We start from the raw sequence: 23,233 nt of genomic DNA, 5'->3' as shown, positions 1-23,233 counted from the left end.
ATCCAAATGAGAATATATGGGCCTAGGTGAGAAGTAATATGGCAAAAAACAACAAGAAGCTTATGCTCAATGAGACTGAAACAGCCAGTCACAGCGCAGGACATGCAACGTCATGCAAATGTCTTCCTAGTGGTAAAAGCCAAGAGTGAGAATGGTTATGTGAATATTACTGCATTGCACTGCATTAAAGATCACTAAGAAACACATCATTTTTGGTAACAATGACTTGTGCAGAAGTGTCAAGAAGTGTGATATTGATTACTGAAGCTGTTACTGAATGAATTATGGTATTTTTGTTTGATGGCACATCTAAAGGCAAAATTCTTTGCATGGGAAATGAACTGTTATTTTAGGATGTTACATAAACCTTAGCCTTTAGGAAAAAAGCCACAATCCAATTTCAACATCTTATAATTATCAGTTACCTATATTATTATACAGCTCCCCTCTCAGCTATGACATTTTTCCATAGAAACAGGGCCAATGCTAAATTTTCTGACATTTCATAAGAATCTCCACTTTATTTTCTGCATTATCACTTGCATAAAATTTTCTGAATCTCCACTTTATTTTCAGCATTATCACTTACACAAAATTTTCTGTTCCTACCTCTAAAACATTGTGTTGCACTAAAGGTAAAGGCTTATTTTAATTGTAAGTGAGATATACAGTGGGTGGATCACTACAAATTGAGACAAAAATCTTAGTTGTATATAAAAGGGGACTTATAATCTATGTATTAACTAGGGATAATTATTATATGTACTACTTAGCGTAGAGAGCTCTAATTCCTATGCAAGATGGATGGTGAAAGGGGGGGGGGGGGGAGAGGCAGGTGCAGGACAGTGGGAAGGAGATGGCAGTATTGAAGGCAAAACTGTACGCAAGATATGCAGGATGAAAACAGAGGGAGTGACAGGGACAAAACTGATTAGACAGCAAAGAGATGAAAAACTAAAGATTTACAAACTGGTTGGATGAGTGAAGAAGTTCAGAAAAGAACAACATGGGAGGAAGATGAAGATAGAGAAACAGCAAGGAGAAAGAGGGTGGAGGGGGTCATGTGACCTTGGGATGGGGTTTCATATGCAGCATCCTGAGAATATCTTCATCTGTTTGATTATTGCATGCAAGAAAGTATGCATATCTTCCAATCTCAACACTATCATGGGAAACCCAACACTTTTAATCTCACCCCTACATTGTGTAAGAATGATGACAGTGCCCTTTGTCGCAGAAAAAAGCTTTCTCCACATAGGAGGAGAGGTGGAGATTCTGGAATCATTCAATAAATCTGCAGATACTGATGTTTGTTTCAAAATAAGGTGCAGAGAAAGTGTACTATGTTCCCATAATCAGTACACACAGAACTTATAGAATTAGTGCAGTAAGTAACAACACTTGATACAATTTCTATCACAGGTATTTATGCAACCCAAAATAATGTTCATTGTGTCAGTGTGCAGTTTAAGCATAAGGACAAGAAAATATTAAAAGTACTTTTCTCTCATTTCATGCTAATGTACATCTATTCGCTATGTAACAATCACCAACTGTGCCTATTTTTCGATCCCATTTTACAGAAATTTCATAACATGTGCAATAAAGGATGAATAAGTCAAGAAATTCAAATGTATAAAGGTACCCTTGCATATACAAGCAACATGTCCTTAAACTGACTGCACTACAAACTGTAGCCTACACTTGTCCACCTACAACTGCAGTTTCTTGTTTCCTCTGTACAGTAGCACACATTTATTTGAAAGTTCTCGATACACATTTATTTCATAGGTATATACTAATTCTATTTACAGTTTAGTTAACAGAATTACTGTTTTAATAAAAGCACCTCAGTCACTTCATACACTTATTTTTAATCCAACAAACAGTTCCAGGATCTCATCCGATTCTCAAGTGGTAGTCTGTCATATGGCATCAGTTAAGCAAATATGATACCATATGACACACAACCACCTGAAACTTAGATCATCCTGAAATCAGTTCTGAAGTTAATAGCATTATGTCAGATGCTGGATTACTTTGAAATTATTACAGTACTTTTATGGTACTCACAATTCCTTTATAGTAATCAGTCACTTCAGCTTTTCTCAGCTTTACTACAAGGATTCTATTTGGGTTCCAGCTTTCAGGAACACAGCAAGAGAGCTGAAATGAAGTAAGCTAACTAAGACAGTTGTAAGAGTAAAAGTAAAACTGTAGTGTCTTATTTGTAGTCATATTTTATGGCACAGAATAAAGAATTTGAATTCATTTCACATAAAATATGGTATTGCTATTTACCTCAAAGAATCTGGGTGAACTGTGCAACACACAATGAGGTTGACAACACAATCTGAACTGCAAACATTTTACCTAGGAGCTTACAAGAGGATAATTTATAACAGTAATTCAGCTGAGGACCCATGCCCTAGCACAAGTGCCATAGTGCTCATCATGGCTGCATACTTTGCCCACCACCAAAGAACACTGTCTGAGCATGATGAGGGGGAAGAGGGGGAAACCTGGAAATGCACTGTATTTAGATGGCACTGCAATAGCACTGCATATGACTTTGTTTCGTATTTCATATTTCTCAACAGCATAGATCACAAACAAAAACTTTTCAGTATTATTTAATTATTTTTGGTGTGCTGAAGACAATATAATTTTTATCTTGCATAAACTGTCAGACAGAAACAAAATTTCAGAGATTTTTGCAATCAGGTTGTCATATAATTGTCACTTATTTAGTTTCAAAATCAAAAAAGGTCCTTCACACACATATTGATTGAAACATTGTAGTACTCTTCTATCCTCATGATGGATACTTGGAAACCCTACCAAAGGAAAACAATGTATACATTGTGGGCAGTTTTATTGTAAAAGGATTTGGCTTTTAAACAAGAACTACATTCTAGATAAATCAGTTACATCAGCACCTGAACAGGGGCATTTTCAACTACAACAGCACACAGTCTTGAAAAACAGTTCAAAAACAGCTGTAAGCTTGGCAGTGTCCTCAAAACATTTAGACAACTATCTATGCAATTCTTTCAAGGTCACAATGAATTCTTTGAATATCATATTTCCAGTGAGCTTAAGGAACTGGAGTGTGTGTGTGTGTGTGTGTGTGTGTGTGTGTGTGTGTGTGTGTGTGTGTGTCAGAATTTCTTCATTCTACAATTTTTTTTAATTGCAATCCCATAAAATCAGAAATAAGTTATTTTTTACCTTGCAATGTCTGACTGTGGGCAGTGTGCAGTCAAGTTCACTTAAAATGTGAAATCTGAAATACATTCCAGATGTTCTAATTTTTGTTCCTGTTCTCTCTTTTACTTCATAAATTCAACAAAAGCAGGTTTTAAATAAAAAAATTGTTCCAGGCATGCCCCTTAACATAACCAACCTACTTTTCAGTAATACATTAAGTCTTTGGTCAGTTCCATCATAAATTGTTGCAACTGACAGTGGAATAATGTGTGCAACTATGGAAAAGTTACTATTTGTAGCACCAATTCCTTCAGGTGTTCCATGCATATAATTTAGCACAACATGTCTATTGATATACAGAACACTGAATTCCATTTGTTGAGTGCTGTAATTGTTTGCTCTTTCAATTACAATTAAATCTTTAAATTCTTCCTGCATGGCACTGTAATGTCATTTCATAGCAAGTCTACAGTACCCAGCAACTATTTGCAAGCCAACCCTCAGCCTACATGTGATCTGCACATTTGGCCCACATGTAGTTTGGTATGCCACAGCCTACCCTGTTGTAAGCAAACCCTAGCAAGCACTGCTTACATGAAAAAAATAGTCGAACAATAAATACATAGTACAGACCACTTGCATTGACGGAGGAGGCTATTCACATCACAGAGTCAACCGATGTGGCTTTGTTAACACACAGTAGAGTAATTTCCCTGATAACCCAAAAATTTAAAGAAAGGAATTCCATGTTTCTCAAGTTACATAGTAAACACTTTCCAGGAATGGTCCTCATTCTATCTGCAACAAAACATCCCTAGTGCAGAGGTATTAACTTTTAGCTGTACCAAATGTTCAAATTAAACAATGGAATGTAACAATATTGTTAATGAATGTTCAAATTATTATTTTTAACACATTAAATATGACACATCAATTTCACAAGGTAGATAAATTTTCACAGTTAAAAAACAGTCCTTGTTCAGTGGATCAACAGGAATATTTGGGGCTGTTATCACTCTCATTGTACTTAATAATACTTTGTTTATATGACGTTGGCATATACAAACAAAAAGTGAGCTTTTACTACTCCATATTCCTCAGTAAAACAAGCTGTGAAACAATAATCCAGCAGTTAAATCTCAAAAGTCTATTTCAGACACTAGAAAGATAAAATATTTGTACACTAAAATGACAAAACTTACGATACTGGCTACTACTGGCACATAGAGCTGATAACTTAGCAAATCTTCATATCTGCTGCTAAATGCTTTGCTCTAAGGATCAGATTGAAACTGACATAATAACCTAAACTTTTATACAAAAATTTCCTACACAGTCTTTCTGTTAATGATATTTACAAGTCACTTATCACCTATACTCATGTTGCTGTAGAGTCTAACCACACTGGTTGATAAACTTTATCTTTCACTACAGTATATTTTGCTGAAGCTCTATGACAATAAACAATGAATTCAGTTATAAAATAATCGAGTAAGTACATTACAACACAAAACAAACAATATACAGTTCTATGCAACTGTATAACATTTACTCCTTTGGATTATAAGGATTTAATCAGTCACTCATGTGTAAGTACAAGCCACATTTTTAAAGTAAATGGCATTTTAAAATAAAATAAAAAACAAAAACAATATTATAACAACTATAACAACTTTATTTTCATAAGAAAACCCGGCCAATGATCAACTTTCTTGTCATAAGTTCCTCTTATTTTAAGGTTCTTACAGTACCGCTACTTCTGAAACCAATCCTCAAGGAAATCTGCCGCCTGTGTATGCCTTCAGATACTGTAGACTTTTTTTTCACAATTTCATACAGAAAAGTTTTTGAAATCTGATGTAAGGTGTGAGAAATGATGAAATTCTATAGTATCTGTATTCTCAAATTTGTTTATTGACATTCTGTACCAGGCCACCAGTTCTGAACAATGATCGCCCATTTTGTTTCTCATTGTCTTTTTTCTAACCATTCCAGCACTAATAGCGTTTTCTATATACATTTCACTAATCTGCCAATGAATTTCGGCAACTATCATATCTCCTGCATTTAAGAAACAAATAACAGTGTGCATTTCACAATTGCAGACATTTTTAATCAGCTCAGCCATTTGAAACACTCATAAATAAATGATCATTGTGGCATTTGTGAATAGCCAACAGCTAAAGGTACTTTGCAAGGATGTGTTGTATGGCAACCACAGAGTGCAAGGGGCCATATTTGAAAATGGTACTTTAAAAAGGCACTTCATATATTCTTTTCAAACTCACAGAAGATGTAATTCTGATTCAGTCACTGTTCAGTTCAATATGAAATACAAGTTTCTCAGCAATAAGTACTGACATTTAATGAAAATTTTATGTCACAGAAATTACAACTACTAATCTATACCAGATCTAGAGAATCAGTATCATAATGAGGATACTTACAACACTACCTTGTCTTGAAACTACAGGTCTTTTCAGTTTTTGCATAGAAAGTCCAGATTCCTGTAATTAAACAAAAATTGGTTTTCAAATAAGAAATAGCAAATGTTCAAATATAAACTATGGTGTCTTGCATGTTAGTGACAGTCTGCTATACAGAGTGGCAAGTAATTCAATGTAAAAATCGAGATGCTGAAAGTGATACAAAATATAATGTTTCCATCAACTGAAGTTGATGTACAGAATAATATCACTAATTCCACATACAGGTTATACAATGTACTTCAACACTTATGCTACAAAAAACTTCACTCATATAGATAAAAAATTTAGCAGGGCTTAATCAGTTAACAACACAGTTCTACATAACTAAACAAAACTATTAGCATAATGCTCCTAGTAGTATTTAGACTGATCATTCAGAATTATGTAAACACGTTGTATGCAACTCACATTAGGTTATGGAAAAAATCCACACATTTCTCTTTTTAATTCTACATGAAATACAAAGGTTATGACATTTATTAAACATTTGTTGCCACTGAAATTGCACCAAGTCTTCAAATATATTATACATACAATGCAACTTGGACTTTTGCAGGAGATGTTGGAGCATAACCATGCAATTGCAAACTAATTTATGGGCTGCTGCAGTGGGAGGGGGGAACAAGCCTTGTCTTTTTCTCACATGGCAGGCAGCACACTGGAATAAACATTGCATTCACAATGCTTACAACACTACGATGGTGTGCTGTATTGTTTAGTACTTAAGGTTGGCAATGGGCACAAACATTCCACACTGGCCCAAAGTCTTTCAACTTACACTGATCCCTTCATTTCCGGAAAAGGATCAAATTATGCTGTGTATATAGTAAGCTGAAAGGATTACTTGTAGCACATTCCATCCATTTCAAACACCAGTTCCTCACAGTACTTGAGAAATTTTCTCTGTAAGGAGTTAATTATTTGTATACTCTCTCCCAACTTTTTCATGCTTTATTATTATTTTGTTTACAAATTTTCTGATCTGTATTCTATAAACTATGTACTGACCCATTCCGTGACAATGTAGCTTTGGATCACATAGTCCCATGAGACCTGATAAATAAATGAAATAAAAATAAAATGCCAACTATTTTACATCAGAGCTCTTTAAGTAGTAATGGCAATACTTACAACATTGTTATCGTCTTTTGTAACTATAGAGCTTCTCAGTTTTCCTGTTTGAAGACTCGATTCCTGTAATTAAGTAAATGAGGTGGTTTATTCAGATAAGAAATTACAAATTAATACAGATAAACTATGTTGAATTGCATGGCAGTGACAAAAACTGCTACATACAGTGGTAAATATTAAATCACGAAAGAGGAATACAGGAAATCTAGTAATACTGGCTGGTTGTAATCACACTTGCTCTATTTATCACATTATAACACAGAAATTAATTGCTGTAAGAGTATCAAACTTCGTAACATTAATGTCAAGGACATGAGGAAAGGAAATAACACAGAATCAATTCAATTGAAACACTTTTAATGTGCCACAATGGTACATCATACCATTACATACTGGTACCATTACTGGTACAAAAAGGGCTCAATATGGCGCACATCAGTGTCCAGAAGAGTCTGAAAGTGAGGATTGCATTCTGCACAGCAGAACAAAGCATGTACATGGGTATGAAGGCTACCTGTCTTGACATACTGTGCTTCAGGTCAATGGATGTATGAATGTTGCCCTTGTAAACCCTGTCATTCAGGTAGCTACACAACCAGAAATAACCGGCAGTGGGACCAGATGATCGTGTAGGCCAAGCATTTAGAAACAATTGGCTGACAATTCAATCATTTTCAAATGTGTTTCAGAGAAGCAGGTAAACTTCACGAGCGATGTGCAGTGGGGCCCCATTTTGCATGAAAACTGTCAAGTCCAATGTGTCTCTCTCCTATAGGGCGGGTATTACATGCTGGCGAAGCATATAGCAGTAATGCTGGCCAGTCACACTGTATGACTTTGGGCCATGAACACCAACCTGTTCAAAAAAGATTGGGCCAATGATGAACGTAGCTGGGAAACCACACCATAGGGTGACACGTTCACCCTACAGAGGAACTTCATACAAAGTGATTGGAGGTGAAGATGCCCACACTCAGCAATTCTGTGAGCTCAACTCACCCATCAGGGAAATATGAGCTTTGTCTGTCCATAGGATGGCCCAGGGCCACCCTCATTAACTGCAATCCTTGTGAGAAAGTGGAGGGCAATGTCAACACATTGTAGTGCGTCCTGTGGTGCAAGCTGCTGTACAATATGGATCTTGTACAGATACCATTTGAGAATGGCTCAAAGCACCTTCCATACAGTCGACTACATGATGTTCAGCTGCCATGACACAGCATGCACACAGCCTGATGATCAGGAAATGCATGCAGTATTGTTTGCCATAGCTACAGCTATTACATCAACCAACTGTGGTGCAACTGGTCTTCGGCTTCTTCCCAGAGTGACGCCCAGTTCTCAAGTTGATTCAGATTTCTTCATCATGCTCCCCACAGCAGGTGGAGAAATAGGACCCTTCTGTAATTCTTTCAGCCACTGATATTCTCGAAGTGCAGCTGCAGAATTACTTTTCTTTTGATAATAGAGCTTCACCAATAATACCCTGCTCCTTTTGTCCCAGCTCAAGTTGACACGTCAACAAGTGCACTGCAACTGGTCAGGTGTGTGAGATTGTGAATCACGATGACTGCTCACGGCACCTGGTGGTCATAGTTGGAACTAGAAGGTGGCACTGCGATGCAGGGAAATCATGCACTCCATACTCTGGACATTAATGCTACCAAGTCTGGTACTTGTATGGTAATGTGTTAAATAGGGAAAGTTTAATTATAACAACCTGGTACATTAGGTACCCATTAACTGAATATTACACACTGCAATTGTAGTTCTTCCATACAAATAAAACTTTGCATATCAATGCCTATGCCAAAGAAAAATTCTCTCATACAGATAAGAAATTAATATGGAGTAATAATATGTTGCTATGTGGCTTCCTTAATGTACTAACTACTCGAAGGGATTTTTAGCATTCTGTCAGATGCTGCTGTTGAATCCACAGTATTTCACCAATGAAGGTGCTCATGATATTCAGATGCAACTGTGGGGAACTGTAATGATGAGTTAATTTTCATGCTAGCTAGCCAGAAAAGTGCACGGACCACGAGGTGGTAAGGGGCTTTAATGTCATCAAAGGAGATGCTGACTTCCACAGGCCTTGCTGGAGAAATGAGCAACAAATATCACACTGTGTGATATGTGAATGTCACACTGCACAGTGCAAGAAGCCTGGCTGCTAACGTATGAACTTGGGCAACTTTAAGAACAGTCTGCCCAAGATGGCTTAGAGTCCTCATCAGTACATTCTTGCTATATTCACTTCTCTATCCCACACAATGTTGCACTTCTAAATACAGTTGTGATGAACATAAACACAATGCCAGGAGAGATCAGCCAAAGAATCTGTTGTTTCTGGCTGCTGTCTAGATATGGTTCACGGAATTAACTATGGAGAGGCCAAGATTCTCACATCTGCCTCAACCTACTGGAACACTGTCATCATAAAATGGCCAAAATATGTATTACAAATAATGTAATTAAAAAAAAAGAAAAAAAAGAGGATTTCAGCTCATCAAAGTGTGGGAACCAACAGTGGCAACACTAAGACATTGTTGCCTGCATAGAAACAAATCTACCAAGAACACACGGATGAGACTCCAACCCATATCACCTAGGTCAAGCAGCAGCAACTTCCTTTGGAACACCAAAGTGCCTCACTGAGGGGAAAAAAAGTGCAAAGAAGTATGTGGTGATCTATGAAAGCTATTAAATATTCCCGCAAACAAAACATATGTTGTGTTTCATGCCACTGAAAAACAACAGAAGATGCACATATCAGTACCACACTGTTTTTAGAAACAGAACTGCTAGAATCTGATAGGAAAAGACAGCAGTACATCACTTTGTTTCAGAGTGCCTCAAAGTATACAACACTGAGAGTTCACTTTACATGACGAAGTATCTTTTAAACTTAATAAACATCTATTGTTAAAACAGCCTGAACATTTCATTAATTTGTGATACTTAATTCCTGTACTGTGGCAATTTAAATAAAATGTTAAGTTCCTATACCAGTAAGCTGTTTAAACTACTACCAGTAGGATAAGTTCATTCACAGAGACTAACAGATTAAAGGGTTAACTCAACACAAGTAAATTGATTTTTTGAATTTTAAAATTCTACAAAATATGTACTACATGTTCTACATATTAAGAATTTAGTACTAAAGTGTATTATTTACCACTGAAATTGTGAACAGTGTTCTGTACTGTATCAGACCATTAAATCCACAATGACAGTACTTACGACAACAACTGTGTAATCTTCCTTTGCAGCTGGAGGGCTGTCATCTATTCTTGACTGAAGACCACATTCCTGTAATTACAAAAAATTAATCCACACCAAAGAATGGAAATGATTACAGAGTATCTCTGGTTTACTGTTCTCCCAGAAGGTCCGTAACATGTGGTAGGAAGTATTAGAATGTAAATGGATATTGTGAAAGTGGTATATTACATCAGCTGAATATCAATTTACATTTATGTACTGTATTATATTATTGATAGTTTCACAGACAGTTCTTCCAACTCTGCCTCATGGGGTGTGGGTACCCCCAACTTGCCCAGTGGATAGGTGCATACTGTTGGCTGCCCACCACATGACCTTTGTGCTCCACATTTGCACCTTCTCTCACTGATACTTGTGTAATTAAATAACCTAAATATGACACTTCCAGTGAGGGATCTACAGATGAATTCATGGATGAGCTGTAACTATTTTAAAGACAGCCTGGTAGAGTAAACTGGACTTTTGTCAAATGTCTGTCTTCACTACAGTTACCTCCAGATACATGTTTCCTGGTTTATTGAGAAAACATTGTGTAGCTTGGTCATAGAACTGAGACATGTATTCAGGACCTGTGTAGCCTAGAAAATAAATGAAAATCATTTACCATTCCATTTTTTATTTGAACCTTGCATTGCATATCTGGAAATGCAAGTGACTGATTTACAAAACTGCTCTCTGCTCAAGAACATGTACTACATTATGGAACCATGACACACATGTAGAAGTTTCCTAAGCTACAAATAAATACAGATGACATCAAGTTTATGACCAATGTTTTCTTCATCAATAGCTTTTTCTGTCACGAAAATGGCAAAAAAGAGAAAGGTCCCAGATTCATAATCCACCATGGATTAGCATTTTGCAACTTATGGAAACGTTGGGTTTATCACTTTCATATAAAGAGAAACATAGTGTTCTACAAACAAAATAATATGTTAGTATTTTTTATTTAGGTTCAATTTTTCTATAGGCTTGATTCTCTTACTACCACATTTCCTTAGTTGTGGTTAATTCACTATTCTCCTATTAAAATTACTTTGTGATTTAGGTTTCAGCAAGTCGGGTGGTAGTAGCCATCACATGTCCACTCTGCTACCTCTTTTGTACGTATGTGCAGTGTGAGCCATATGCTGGCAATGCTACTCGCTGCCCCCACTATAATCTGTACAGTAATTTTAATTGGAGTATACCCACTAATACTGAGCACAAAGTGTTGACTCCCTGACCAAAGGTTCCTCATTCCCAGACAGTCCCTGCATGAGAAGTTCCATGTGGAACAACTTGGATTTTACCATATACATCATTGTTCAAGCTACAAAAAACTTTTTTCACATAGATAAAAATCTCATACTAATTAAATACTTTAAAATATAATTCAGACAATGTAATTGTTCTACACAAATGCATTTAATAACTTACCAATATGTTACATTTGATATCTTCTCTGGTCACTTATATTTATAACAATACCATTTAGTACCATTTAGTCAGCTCAACAAATTTAGTCTAGACTGATTCACTTTTTAATTCTATACAACATGAAATGCAAGGCTTGGTGGTATCAAGTTTGGACAGTTAATTAACATCAGTTGACATCAAAACTATAACCGCTTACCTGTATATCTACTAAATCAATATTGACTGTACTTACAACATAGTTATCTTCAGCTGAAACTGGAGAACTTATCTGATTTCCTACGCAGAGATCTGAATCCTGAAATTAAACAAGAAGAGGACACTGCTCAGGACAAGGAATATAGTATAATGGTTGGTAGTGACAAAACATCACAGCAGATCTGCAATATACAATAAAAGGATTTCAAAGTAAACTGAGGATGTGATATGTAATTACACACATATATTACAGACTACACTCCAGTGCTTGCTCCATCACTAACTTCTTATACAGAAAATTTTTTATATTGATTAAGCACTAGACAATCTAATTCAGTGCTGTAGACTTAAAAAGTTCTAAAATGTTACTCCTAATGAAATCATTAACCAATCATGTTTTCAAAAATACTCTTTATTTAACTCACTACAGATACTGTCCCTGTCCATATCTTTTACTTAATTTCACAGAATAAGGAGAACAACTTTCTGACACGAACTGCCACCAGAACTATTAAATCCAGGATGAAATCACTTACTACACTGTTATGTTACACTGAAACTGAACAACTTCTCAGTTACCCCACTTTGAAGTTATGCTAAAGTAATTAAACAAAGAAACAGTCTTCTAGACAACAAATTAAAACAGAACACAGATAAATTATGATGTATTATAATTACATATGTATTATAATTATTAAAAATATTATTTGGTCTATGGAGTACCATGGCACATGTTACAATCACCTCAAACTGTAAGCACAGGGACCTTAATACACATGAATCAACACTTATAATAAATTAAAAGGGGAAGTTGATGCAGATGAATTTAGGTCCATTTAAAACAAAGCTAATGAGGCACAGAAACTGAAATGTTATTACTCAGTGGATGAATTTATGCCAGACAAACTGGAAATTTGAGCTGGATACAACATGGTACATAAATAAAAAAATTTCATTTTAATGTTATTATTCTTTTTGTATTATTATTGAGAAAATCATTGCCCATGCTGTAAATTTTTTACAAATGAACTGCAACATTATACTGTACTATCAGTAATCCAATATCAATTATACAAAAAACTTAAAATGGTCATGCCAGCAAAAATGCCTCTTCTAAAAGAAACCATAAAAGGATTAACTAACAATTTGCAGCAGTTACTATGTACAAAGCATGTACCACTTGTTTTACCAAAGTAAGCTGTAGCAATCTAAGAACACTTCCTGTCCCTGAAGAAGCTGTCAGCCAACAGTTTCAGAGCTACTAAATCAGCTGTGACAATACTTACATTATTAGCTCTGTCTGGAGGTAAAGGGCTGCCCAATACTCTTGTCTGAGGAACTGACACCTATAATTAGAGAAGTAAAGAGGGTATTTAAACCAAGTAGTAAGGAAAGTAAATACTTCATTCAATAGTGCAGAAAAGGGAAATTCTAAGGTATTCAACTGCCTAAGTAATTGTATAAAACAAAAGAAAATGGATAAAATTACAGAGACATAAACAGATTGGCCAAATAGTTAAATACCTAAGGTATTATTTTCTAAAATAATTTTCTCTATCATCAGTAACAGAAATTACATCTCATGAAGGGATGTACTGGCAAACCTTAACTTATCTTTCTACCTACTGAACATAATCCACATGTGATGGTGAGATGTTCACATCACTCTTTTACATACATTGCTTACATTGATGATAGAAAATACAAGGTAAAATCATTGTAATAGCACCAGTGCTAGCACAATAGCTTCAGAAACAAAGTTTAACCCATTGAGATCCCAAAACGATCTCTCTTCTCTCATCTCAGTACATGAGCATACCATGCAAATTTACAAGTACGAACTATAACCACATGAGAACTATAAGGTGCTTGACAGGTCAATGCCTAATATATTTAAAAATTAGCTAATTATATCTTCACTAGAAACATGACACAAACTTGCTTAGAAAAAGACAAAGACATAGGTAACTAAGATAACTCTGAAATTTGATTCTAGTACTTTCTACTTAATTACGTAAAATTCATTTTTAAGAGCATCTTTTTATTTGCTTTGCTGCATTTAATATTTTATGATTTAACTCTTACAACAAATTTATCTTACACATCACTTGAATATCTTAATGAAACCATGGAGATTTGCTCTTAGCTGTATGAACACTTCCTGATCACAAGCCACATCATTTGAATTTTGTTGTTGTGCTCTCAATCTTTTAAATAAGGCATGTGCTTCAAGGCTTATCAGTAACTCAGCTCAGTGCCTTACATTAAGAAACTCAGAGGCTGCATGTGAACGGTTAATATTTTAACAGTTAAAAGGAGGTGCAGTTTGGTGTGTCCTGGAGAAGAATACAGCATTAACTTTTATTCTTTACACATATGTAAATGACCATCAAGGTCTAGCAGTGGTGACTTTGATTATTACTCAAATCATTGTAGGTCTTGGTGCAAGTGAGGCCACTGCTTAAGTCATGAATAAACAGCAGCAGTAATGGAAGCAGAAGAATTTAAGTTTCAGGATTCACCTCATTATATAAACGACCTTGTGTAGGAGGGTGGAAGAGTAGCTAGAGGTTCAGGGTACCCTCTTGACCTTCGAGTGGAAAGCTGCCCGTAAACAAGGAGGAATTGGCAAAACATCAATGGCATTAGGATGTAGGTGGGAATGGACAGCAATGCATTAGACATAGAAAGATTATCCACAAGACATGTGGCCTGTAATCAAAAATCTGATGATGATCTCGCCACTGATAAAAAACACTGAATTGGTATCCAGTTAGAAGGCTACTAAATGCATGGTTACTATAAATGATCCATTCCTTTTCAAAGTTCCATTTTTCGAAGCATTACCTGTACAAATATGACTGACGTGATGCGTATATAGAACTGTAAACTTACTGAGTTTGCATTGCGCCCACCAGCTGGCATTAGGAATGCAGTGCCTTGACAAAATGACATTAAAGCAAAAATAGAGTTTTGCCTTCAAGTTGAAGTTCAGTGGTGAAGCAACCTTCCATTTATCTGGTAAAATGATTGCTGATTACAAAAATATCATCTCGCAACAAGACAGAGCACCCTTTCATTGGAGCATTGATATTCATTGCTAGGTAAACAACAAACTTCCAGAGTGATGGACTTGGCAAAATGGTGAAGATGATGTGGCTCTGTTCCTCGTCTCCCACCCTCCAGGTTGCTTGACCTAATGCCTTGTGAATTTTTCCTAAAGGGGCTCATTAAAGACTGTGTTTAGGTACTCACACTGCCAAGAACACTGGAACAGCTCAGAGAATCCATCACCACTGCTGTGATGGTCATTGTCACCACTGCTGTGATTATCACTGTCAATGTACCTGCTACATACCGGTAAGCCTGACTATTGCTTGGACGTGTGTCATGTGACCAAACAGGTACTTGGAACATTTGGAAAGTTCAAAATGCATCCTTGTGTTTGTATCTGTTTTTGTACACCACTGTGATGCCATACTCCTGAAGCCTCGGCGTCCATCTAGCCAGACAACCAACTGATTCATGGTGATAGTCATCTAAATATGAGAATCTTGATTCATCACCAGCATGAGAAATTTGTAAATAAATAAAGCTGCACTAGATCATGGCCCAAACAATTTCAGGGCATTTTTTCGGTTGGAGAGGAGATCATCTCAGACTTGGAAGAGAGTACTCTGGACGCATAAGCTATAACCTTTTCAGCAACTACCTGATGATGTAGTAGAAATTCACCTAACCCATAACTGTTGGTGTTGTTGTGAAGTTCTGGATCAGCATTCTTGTCATAAAAATGACTGAAGATTACATTCATGCATCCATAAAGACAAGGAAAGATCTTCTTGCAACTCATTCTACAACAATTTAGCATTTCCCTGCAGCAGTTCATGCAATGGGCATCCCTTGTTCCAGAAGTCCTTTCTGAATCACTGGTAGGGTCAGCACATCCTGAAGGAACTTCTCCCGCCACAGTCATGTCGAGAAGTTGGAAAATCTGTGCTTGCGTTTATTTTCTTTGGATCAGGATGGACTCCAATGCCATTAAATAAATGCCTCAAGATTTTAACAGATTCAGGGGGAGGCGTTCAGTATGAACATTCTTCAGCACAGTTCTCAGGTGGCTCACATGTTCTTGAAATGTCTTCCAGCGAACATGTTGTCCATATAAGGTGTCGAAGAAAGTTGTCCATCATATGTTCAAGTGGGGCTAAAGGATTACACAGACCTGAATGCATAACTTTGAACTCATACAGACCATCAGGAATTATGAGAGCAATCTTTCTTCAATCGGCCTTGTCAGCCTCAGTTTTCCAATAGCCTGTGTATATGTCCTAGTTCAAAAAACTTTGCTTCTTTTGAGCAATCTAGGCTGCTGTCAACAGCTGGAATGGATAGCTGTTATTCTTCTTGACACAGTTCAATGGTTACTACACAACGCAGGAACACCATGTGCCAGGTATATTTTTCACTATTCACATGGGAGAGAACCAAGGACTCTCTGAAGGTTTAGCGATAAAATGTTGCAGTACTATCGCAACTCCAGCTGCATTATTCATCATTCGGCTGGCAACACACTATATGACTGCTGGCTAACTGAAGGATGAGTCTCAGTCTTAACATGGTGTTTTACCATTAGCGCATTCTGTATGTCTGTTTACCACTCTGGATTTGAAAGCATTCGAAAACTAACACAAAATAACTATCACTCTCTGACACTGTTCTTTCCTCAGGCCAGATCCCATAGGTAATTCAATAGTAGCTTCCTCCCCTGCATTGTCCAGAGTGGTAGCACAGCATGACTCTTTTCATCAATGGCACTCAGCTGCCCACCTGGGACAGCTTTGGCTGCTCTTGTTAGGGATGAGTTGTAGCAGCTTAGTGACACTAAGTTCTCATTGAACACCTGCAGTACTTATGATCATCGCCATCATGTAGATTCCTTTTGTGGGCCTGAGTACCTTTTTGAATTGGCTAAAGCTTCACAGTAAAAGTGAGTATCTAGCCTGGTGACTGGAACTCTTGTTGTTGATCATTGTGGGATAAAAATGCTTCAACAACACACACCCACATCAATGTTTATTATTTACTTGTTTGAATGGCTTCGTGATGCCTGCAAGAAGTACCATCCAAGAATGATATTATGACTACATTCTGTTGACACAACAAATGTGAAGGACTGTGTTCCGTCACTGATAGCTATTCTTGCAAAACATGTTTCTCTTAGTTGAGCATATTTCCAATTTACAAGTATCAACACAATTGCATTCATATCACAGAATACAACTTCTTCAGCTGGCAATGAGAAGCATTCAACATTACAGAGAAACAAACCTCTGAGTTGCCTAGCTCCTAGATAGGTTGGCCATCGATGATGACTTCCATCACATTTCCTGACATCTTAGTGACTGTTATCCATGGAGGGTTCCCTCTTATGGTGGATTCACATCCACAGATGCTCGTTTCAATTAGTGGTACCACTCTCCCACAATGGGGAGTGGCTATGGAATGTTGCGGAACCATCTCACCCAAGATATTAGTCCCACTGTTCACTATAATCACCTACAGTTTAATGATGTGAATAGAACTGTTGTGATGGTTGATAGCTGGTGGTGTAATAGATGTTGAATACATCTTTAGGAGATGGTTGTACTTGCTTTGGTCAGGTGTTGGGTTGTCATGTGGTGCTTATGGCTTAAGTTTAAGTTGGCCAAGTGAATTCTTACTGACATGTTTGACTGGTGGCACAAATTGGTACTAAAAATTGATAAACGTCTGCTTTAAAATACTCTACATTGGCCTCACATGGGGTCAGGGTACATGGCTGCTACCTCTTGTGTACTTAGTTTCACAGATCTGGCTGACATAAAATGCTGAATCCACTCTCTCACTACCAAGTATATGAGAGAGGCAAGATAGTGGGGGTCTTCCACAGATGCAACAGTTACCACATTCGCGAGTCAAGACATAACTCAGTCGTCTGACTCTTTTCTCTGCATTCCCTCAATTCTCTAGCACCACTTCATAAATTCTTCTGTTGTTATCACATACTTTATCACAAGAACAGCACACTTTCTGCAAAATGTGAGGTTTTGTCAGCTTCTTTTATACTCATATTTACAATGTGGCAAAGGGCCATAATTTTCTATATGTAAGACTGCGTTTCTGCATGCCAGTGCCACCTGATTTGCAATTGTTCTCCCACTACGCATAGGTGATGGTAATTGCCACCAACTGTTTTCTTCAGTTTGGCATGGCCTTTTATCCCAACTATTATATTCCTCTTCATTCTTCTTGGGACTCTGAACTCAAGTAAAAGTACACATTTGCCAAGCTCATTGTGTCACACCACATGCTGTATTTGCAGACTTAGTGAGCCCCTTCAACCATTTAGTCGTGTCCTGACTAGAAATCCAGAAAAAATTGTTGGATGCCTGACTTTCTGTTCTTTTGGAATCGATTGGTTTCCTGAATATACAGACCATGGGAATGATGTACTGTTTACATTCTGGTGATGTACATATTTTGAAGTAATCGACATCTCCACTAAACTATGTCACACTGTCCAAATTCAAAAGTTGCATCTTCAGTAAAATGTAACACCTAGCACTGACAGCATTTTTTTGTATACTCCAATGTACAGAGAGAACAGAAGTGAACTCTTTCATAGAAACTTCAAATATTCCACAATATGCAAACATTACTAACTTAAGAAATTTCAAGAACCTTCCAGAAATGATAAATAATAAATGAGGATTAACTAATGGCAATCAGTTTGAATTGACAACTCAGAGCATGCAAACCACTGCTCCTAACCTCTACACAACACCGCATGCCGTATAACTTGAAGCACAATAAAGAGTTAATCTTTTAAATGTTAGAAGAAAGTGTCACAGCGACTGATACTGAATTAACTTCTATTCTTGATATTTATATAAATGATCACCATGGTCTAGGATTGACGTCTATGAATACTGCTGAAAATGTCCTGGGTCTTACAGTTGATACAAGCCACTGCTTAAATTATGTATAAAAAATCAGCAGCTTGTAAGAGTCACCATTATTCTGTGAAAAACCTTGTCAGAAAGGACGGTACTGTGGATGTATGTTCAGGATACCCCTTTCCACTTTGTGTCGCGAAGTGCCACATCAGTGGCATGTGGAGAATGTATATGTAGTGCAGATGTAGAAATAACAATTAGTTAACAGTTTCTGAACTACTGAATTGACAATTGCATTACTTACAGCACTACTGTCTTCATTTAAAGGTTGAGGGCTATCCGGTAATCTTGTCACAAGAACTGACTCCTGTAATCAGAGTAATAGAGGGGGTATTTCAGACAAGTAGTGACAGAAGTACTCACAATACTGCATAAAAGCAACAATTTTGAGATAATAAATTACCTTTTCAGGTAAGAGTAATACATAATTAAAACAAAACAAAAACTGTTAAAATTACAGAAAGATAAATAGATGGGCCAAAGTTAAGACCCACGGCTGTTATTTTCTGCAACAACTTTCTCAACCATCGGTAGCAAGACATGTCCCCCCCGAAGGGAAGTACTCGACAGCCTTAACAATCTTTCTAACTACTGAACATAATCCACATGTGATGGTGAGATGTTCACACCACTCATGCACATAAAATTGCTTATGTTCACGACAGAAATATGAAAGATAAAAACACTGTAATGGCACAATAACTTCAGAGACAAACTTCAAGCCACTAGGATCCCTAAAGGTTCTCTCTTCTTTCATCTCAATATATGAGTGTAATGTGTAAATTTACAAGTATAAACTATATTCACAGTACACTAAGGTGCCTGACATGTCATTGCCTAGTGTATTTAAAAACTGGCTACAGGCACTTGAAGGAAGGAAGGCCTGTATTTAATATCCTATCAATAACATCTTCATTAGAAACACAGCACAAGCATGCTTACAAAAATACAAAGACGAAAATAACTAAGATATCTTTGAAATTTGCTTCTACCACTTTCTACTTAATTATGTAAAATTCATTTTTAAGAACTCTTTCTTTTATTTGCCATGCTGCATTAATAATTTATTATTTAACTCTAAACCTGGTAGCTGTAAATACACAAAAACTTTTTTCTCTTACACATCATTTGAATTTTTTTAAATAAACACTCAAGATTTCCTGCCTGAAGCATTCTCTCGGCTGTACAAACAAAGGCTGCTAATGATTACAACTTCCACTTTCAAGCCAGAGGTGACATAACACTATTTACCTAACTTCATACAAATAATGTGCAGACTGCGTTCTGCAGGATTTGTGGGGTTAGTAGTGTTGGTGTCATAACTTGCTGTTAGGCACTGGCACTGGAATGTCAACAGGGTTGAAACATAATCATCAGTGTGCTTTACAGTTGCAGACAGTCAACATGGATCTGCACAATGTCAACAGGGATTACTCAAATGCTGTTCTACCGAAACAGTGGCAATACTGCTGCTGCTGTTTATGAGAATTGATCCAGTGAAGGAATACGGAGATGTTCGCTTTCCACACTGGGGTTCAAGAACACAATTCAAAAGCTCGAATTAACCGGTGATTTGGGAGTTACTACTGCGAGAAGCTGATGGACAATTGCACCACAAATTGTTCAAGAAGTTAGTGCTGAAATCACTGAGAATGCTGGATGAAATGTGCAATCTTCAAGCAGTGCACAAGCTGTGTCATGACAGCTGAACATTCCATGGTCTACCATTTGAAAAGTGCTGCAAACATCTGTGAAATCAATTTATGTAGGTACCTGCCTACAGGAGCAAGATATTTATACAGAAGCAAGATTGTTTGAAAAATATGCTGTATAATTTTATTTACTCCACCCATTTCAGTTCTTTCAACCATCATCAACTGGATGAAAAAATTATAACGTCTGTTGGTTTAGATATGTATATTTCTCATAGAACACACTTACATACACCGTATGTAGCATTGGTAAAACAGAAAATGCAACATAATCAGATTCTGACAAACTCTTAAAAACTTATAGAAACTACATATTTAATCCTGATAGATAACAGTCAGAAATGCCTGTGGAATTTATGTAAGTGTTTTACAAGTGTGTCACAATCTGATTATGATTCATTTTAAATTTTCCAATGCTACAGTTGGTGTATGAAAGTGCCTTCTATGAGAAATGCACTTTTCTAAATCAACACATGCAATCATTATTTCCTCCAGTTGATGATGGTTGAAACAACAAAAAGTGGCTGTATAAATGTAATTTATACACCTTATTAGCAAACAATACACTTTTCTATAAACTGTGGAACAGTATCTCTAGTGCAGTTCCAGGCTGTCTGTGGACGCAGATGGTCATCCACAGTGAGCTGTTTTTCTAACCTGCAATGAAAATATGGGAGGTAATTAATGAATTTTAGTCTCTCATGTGGGAATTAAAATGTGTTTCTATTAACGGTTTATTCATTATTTATGTTTTCCATGTCCTTAATTACAACCACCCTGAACATACATCACAACAAACCATTATTATTTTAACTTTTTCTATTGACTTCCAGTCTTTTAAATAAGACATGTTCTTCTAGGCTTTTCCATTATTTCCCTCATTGCCATACATTAATAAATTCAGCAGTGGCATATTGTCACATTGCAACCACAATCAAGTTGAAATGTGATTGCAGGATTGTCAATGAAGAACATTACTTTGCACTGTAAGCACATTTATTACGAACACCCGTGTACAGATAGGATGGAACTAAACTCATCAATCAGAAATGCTGCTATTTACAAAAATGTTGAATATTTCAGAATAAGCAAACATAAGAAATTTTGAGAACTAGAATTAATAAATAGTAAATTCAAGTAATTGCTGGTGGTCAGGTTCAGCCTGGCAATCAACCAGATTCCAGCCAGTGATGTTAACTGTTACACCATGCTGTATGCTGCAGAGCTCTGGAATCACTCAGGAATGAGAGAAACAGGAAGTGCAGGGAAGCAAACGCAAAATGGCTGCACAAAAAATGTGAAGAAATTGAAAAACAAATTATGATCAGATGGACTGTCTCAGCATATATAAAAGTAAAAACAAGCTCCAGTGAAATTATAAGGAAGGGTGGCAACATTAAGAGTGCAATGGGAATTCCACTGTTGAATACAGAACGGTGAGGAGATAGGTGGAGAGAGTACACAGAATGCCTCTATGAGAGGGAGGAGGTGTCTGATGACATGACAGTACAAGAAATTGAAATCAGTATGGAAGAGGTAACGGGTTCGTGTTAGAACTTAAAAGAACTTTGGAAGACTTGAGAACAAATAAATCACAAGGGAAAGATAACATTCCTCCAATGATTTCTAAAATCATTGAGGGAAATGGGGGCAATACTGCTATTCAACCTGTTGTGTAGAATCAACGATCTTGGTGACATTCCATCTGTAGAACCAACCCCGAACTTCAGTTCACTCTGGATGCCGACCTCATGTACTTTGACCATGGAAGATTACATCTTCGTCTCTGAATTGGATTATTACTAGTGCGTGTGTGTTTACCATGAACCATTGTGGAAAATTAGAAGCGAACTTCTGTTTGCCTCAAGTAGGAGACTTTTACTGGCATCGTTATTGTTACCTTTTGTTTGTTGTTCAGTCATCAACCTTGTGAACTTACATCAATAGAAGTTGTGTTTGTGAAAAATTGCGAATTGTCAGTCACAACACAAGTGTCGACGAGTTGGTGCCTGCATGTGTCTTCCTCATGGCGGAAGTTGTCCTTCAGCGACTAGTCCAAAACGTGCACAACAAACCAGTTTTGCAAGAAATCTCAGGATACACAAGAACGTTTATTTATGGAACTCTTGCAAAACTGCCGGTTCCGCCGCCCCTGCTGTTTCCAGCTTACAGTGAGGATGCGGAAGACTGGGAAACATTCGATAAGCGGCTCCAGCAGCATTTTCAAATCCACCAGGTTGTCCAGGAGGCTGCTCGTTGTTCCTACTTTTTGTCCTGGAACCAGTCCAAATTGTATGTTCTCTTGACGAAACTCCAATCTCAACCTCCAGATTCTTTGACTTTCCCCTAGATTTGTGAGGTTCTCGCGGCTTACTACCGATGACAGTTCCATGTGTCGGCTGCCCAAGTTGAATTTTACCAGTGTCGCAAGAAGGCTGGATAATCCTATCACCAGTGGGCAGCAGAACTGAAAGGTCTCAGCAAGAAATGTCACTTCAACACACGAGTCTCCAAAGAGTCCGCGACCACCTCATCTAGCCCCACCCCGAAGCGACTTTCCGGCGCGACACCCTCAGACTCAACGATCATACTCTGGACCAGATCATTGATCTAGCATTGAAGTACGAAGTCTCTACGGTGGCCAACAAGCATTTGGAATCCTCAGCAGAAGTGGTGGCCCTCTGCGACCACGATGCCTCAGAGTCCAACGCATCGCTGGCGGAGGTCGAAGACGTTGCCGCCGTCCATTCCGATGACCGGTGCCAACCGTCCTGTTCTGCACAGCAGTGAC

The 23,233-nt window shown here is 37.3% G+C and overlaps 1 protein-coding gene across 9 annotated transcripts in view; it reads right to left on the bottom strand.

The window, feature by feature from the left end:
- The window catches only part of LOC126183366 (uncharacterized), a 505,494-nt gene that overhangs the window by 49,517 nt on the left and 432,744 nt on the right, over positions 1-23,233 (bottom strand). For 8 of the 9 annotated variants that reach the window (XM_049925289.1, XM_049925286.1, XM_049925288.1 and 5 more), the window contains 7 exons: positions 18,975-19,037; positions 13,019-13,078; positions 11,734-11,832; positions 10,077-10,145; positions 6,831-6,893; positions 5,658-5,717; positions 2,074-2,166 (listed from right to left, as the gene is read on the bottom strand). In XM_049925289.1, coding sequence (XP_049781246.1) covers positions 2,074-2,166; positions 5,658-5,717; positions 6,831-6,893; positions 10,077-10,145; positions 11,734-11,832; positions 13,019-13,078; positions 18,975-19,037 — 507 coding nt within the window. The remainder of the gene's footprint in view (positions 1-2,073; positions 2,167-5,657; positions 5,718-6,830; positions 6,894-10,076; positions 10,146-11,733; positions 11,833-13,018; positions 13,079-18,974; positions 19,038-23,233) is intronic. The other variant, XM_049925287.1, reaches the window with a different exon arrangement.

The sequence above is a fragment of the Schistocerca cancellata genome, chromosome 4, assembly GCF_023864275.1.
Source record: "Schistocerca cancellata isolate TAMUIC-IGC-003103 chromosome 4, iqSchCanc2.1, whole genome shotgun sequence".
In the NCBI taxonomy this organism is placed as follows: domain Eukaryota; kingdom Metazoa; phylum Arthropoda; class Insecta; order Orthoptera; family Acrididae; genus Schistocerca; species Schistocerca cancellata.
Note: the sequence above shows the minus strand (reverse complement) of the source record. Positions and strands in the feature narration are given on the sequence as shown.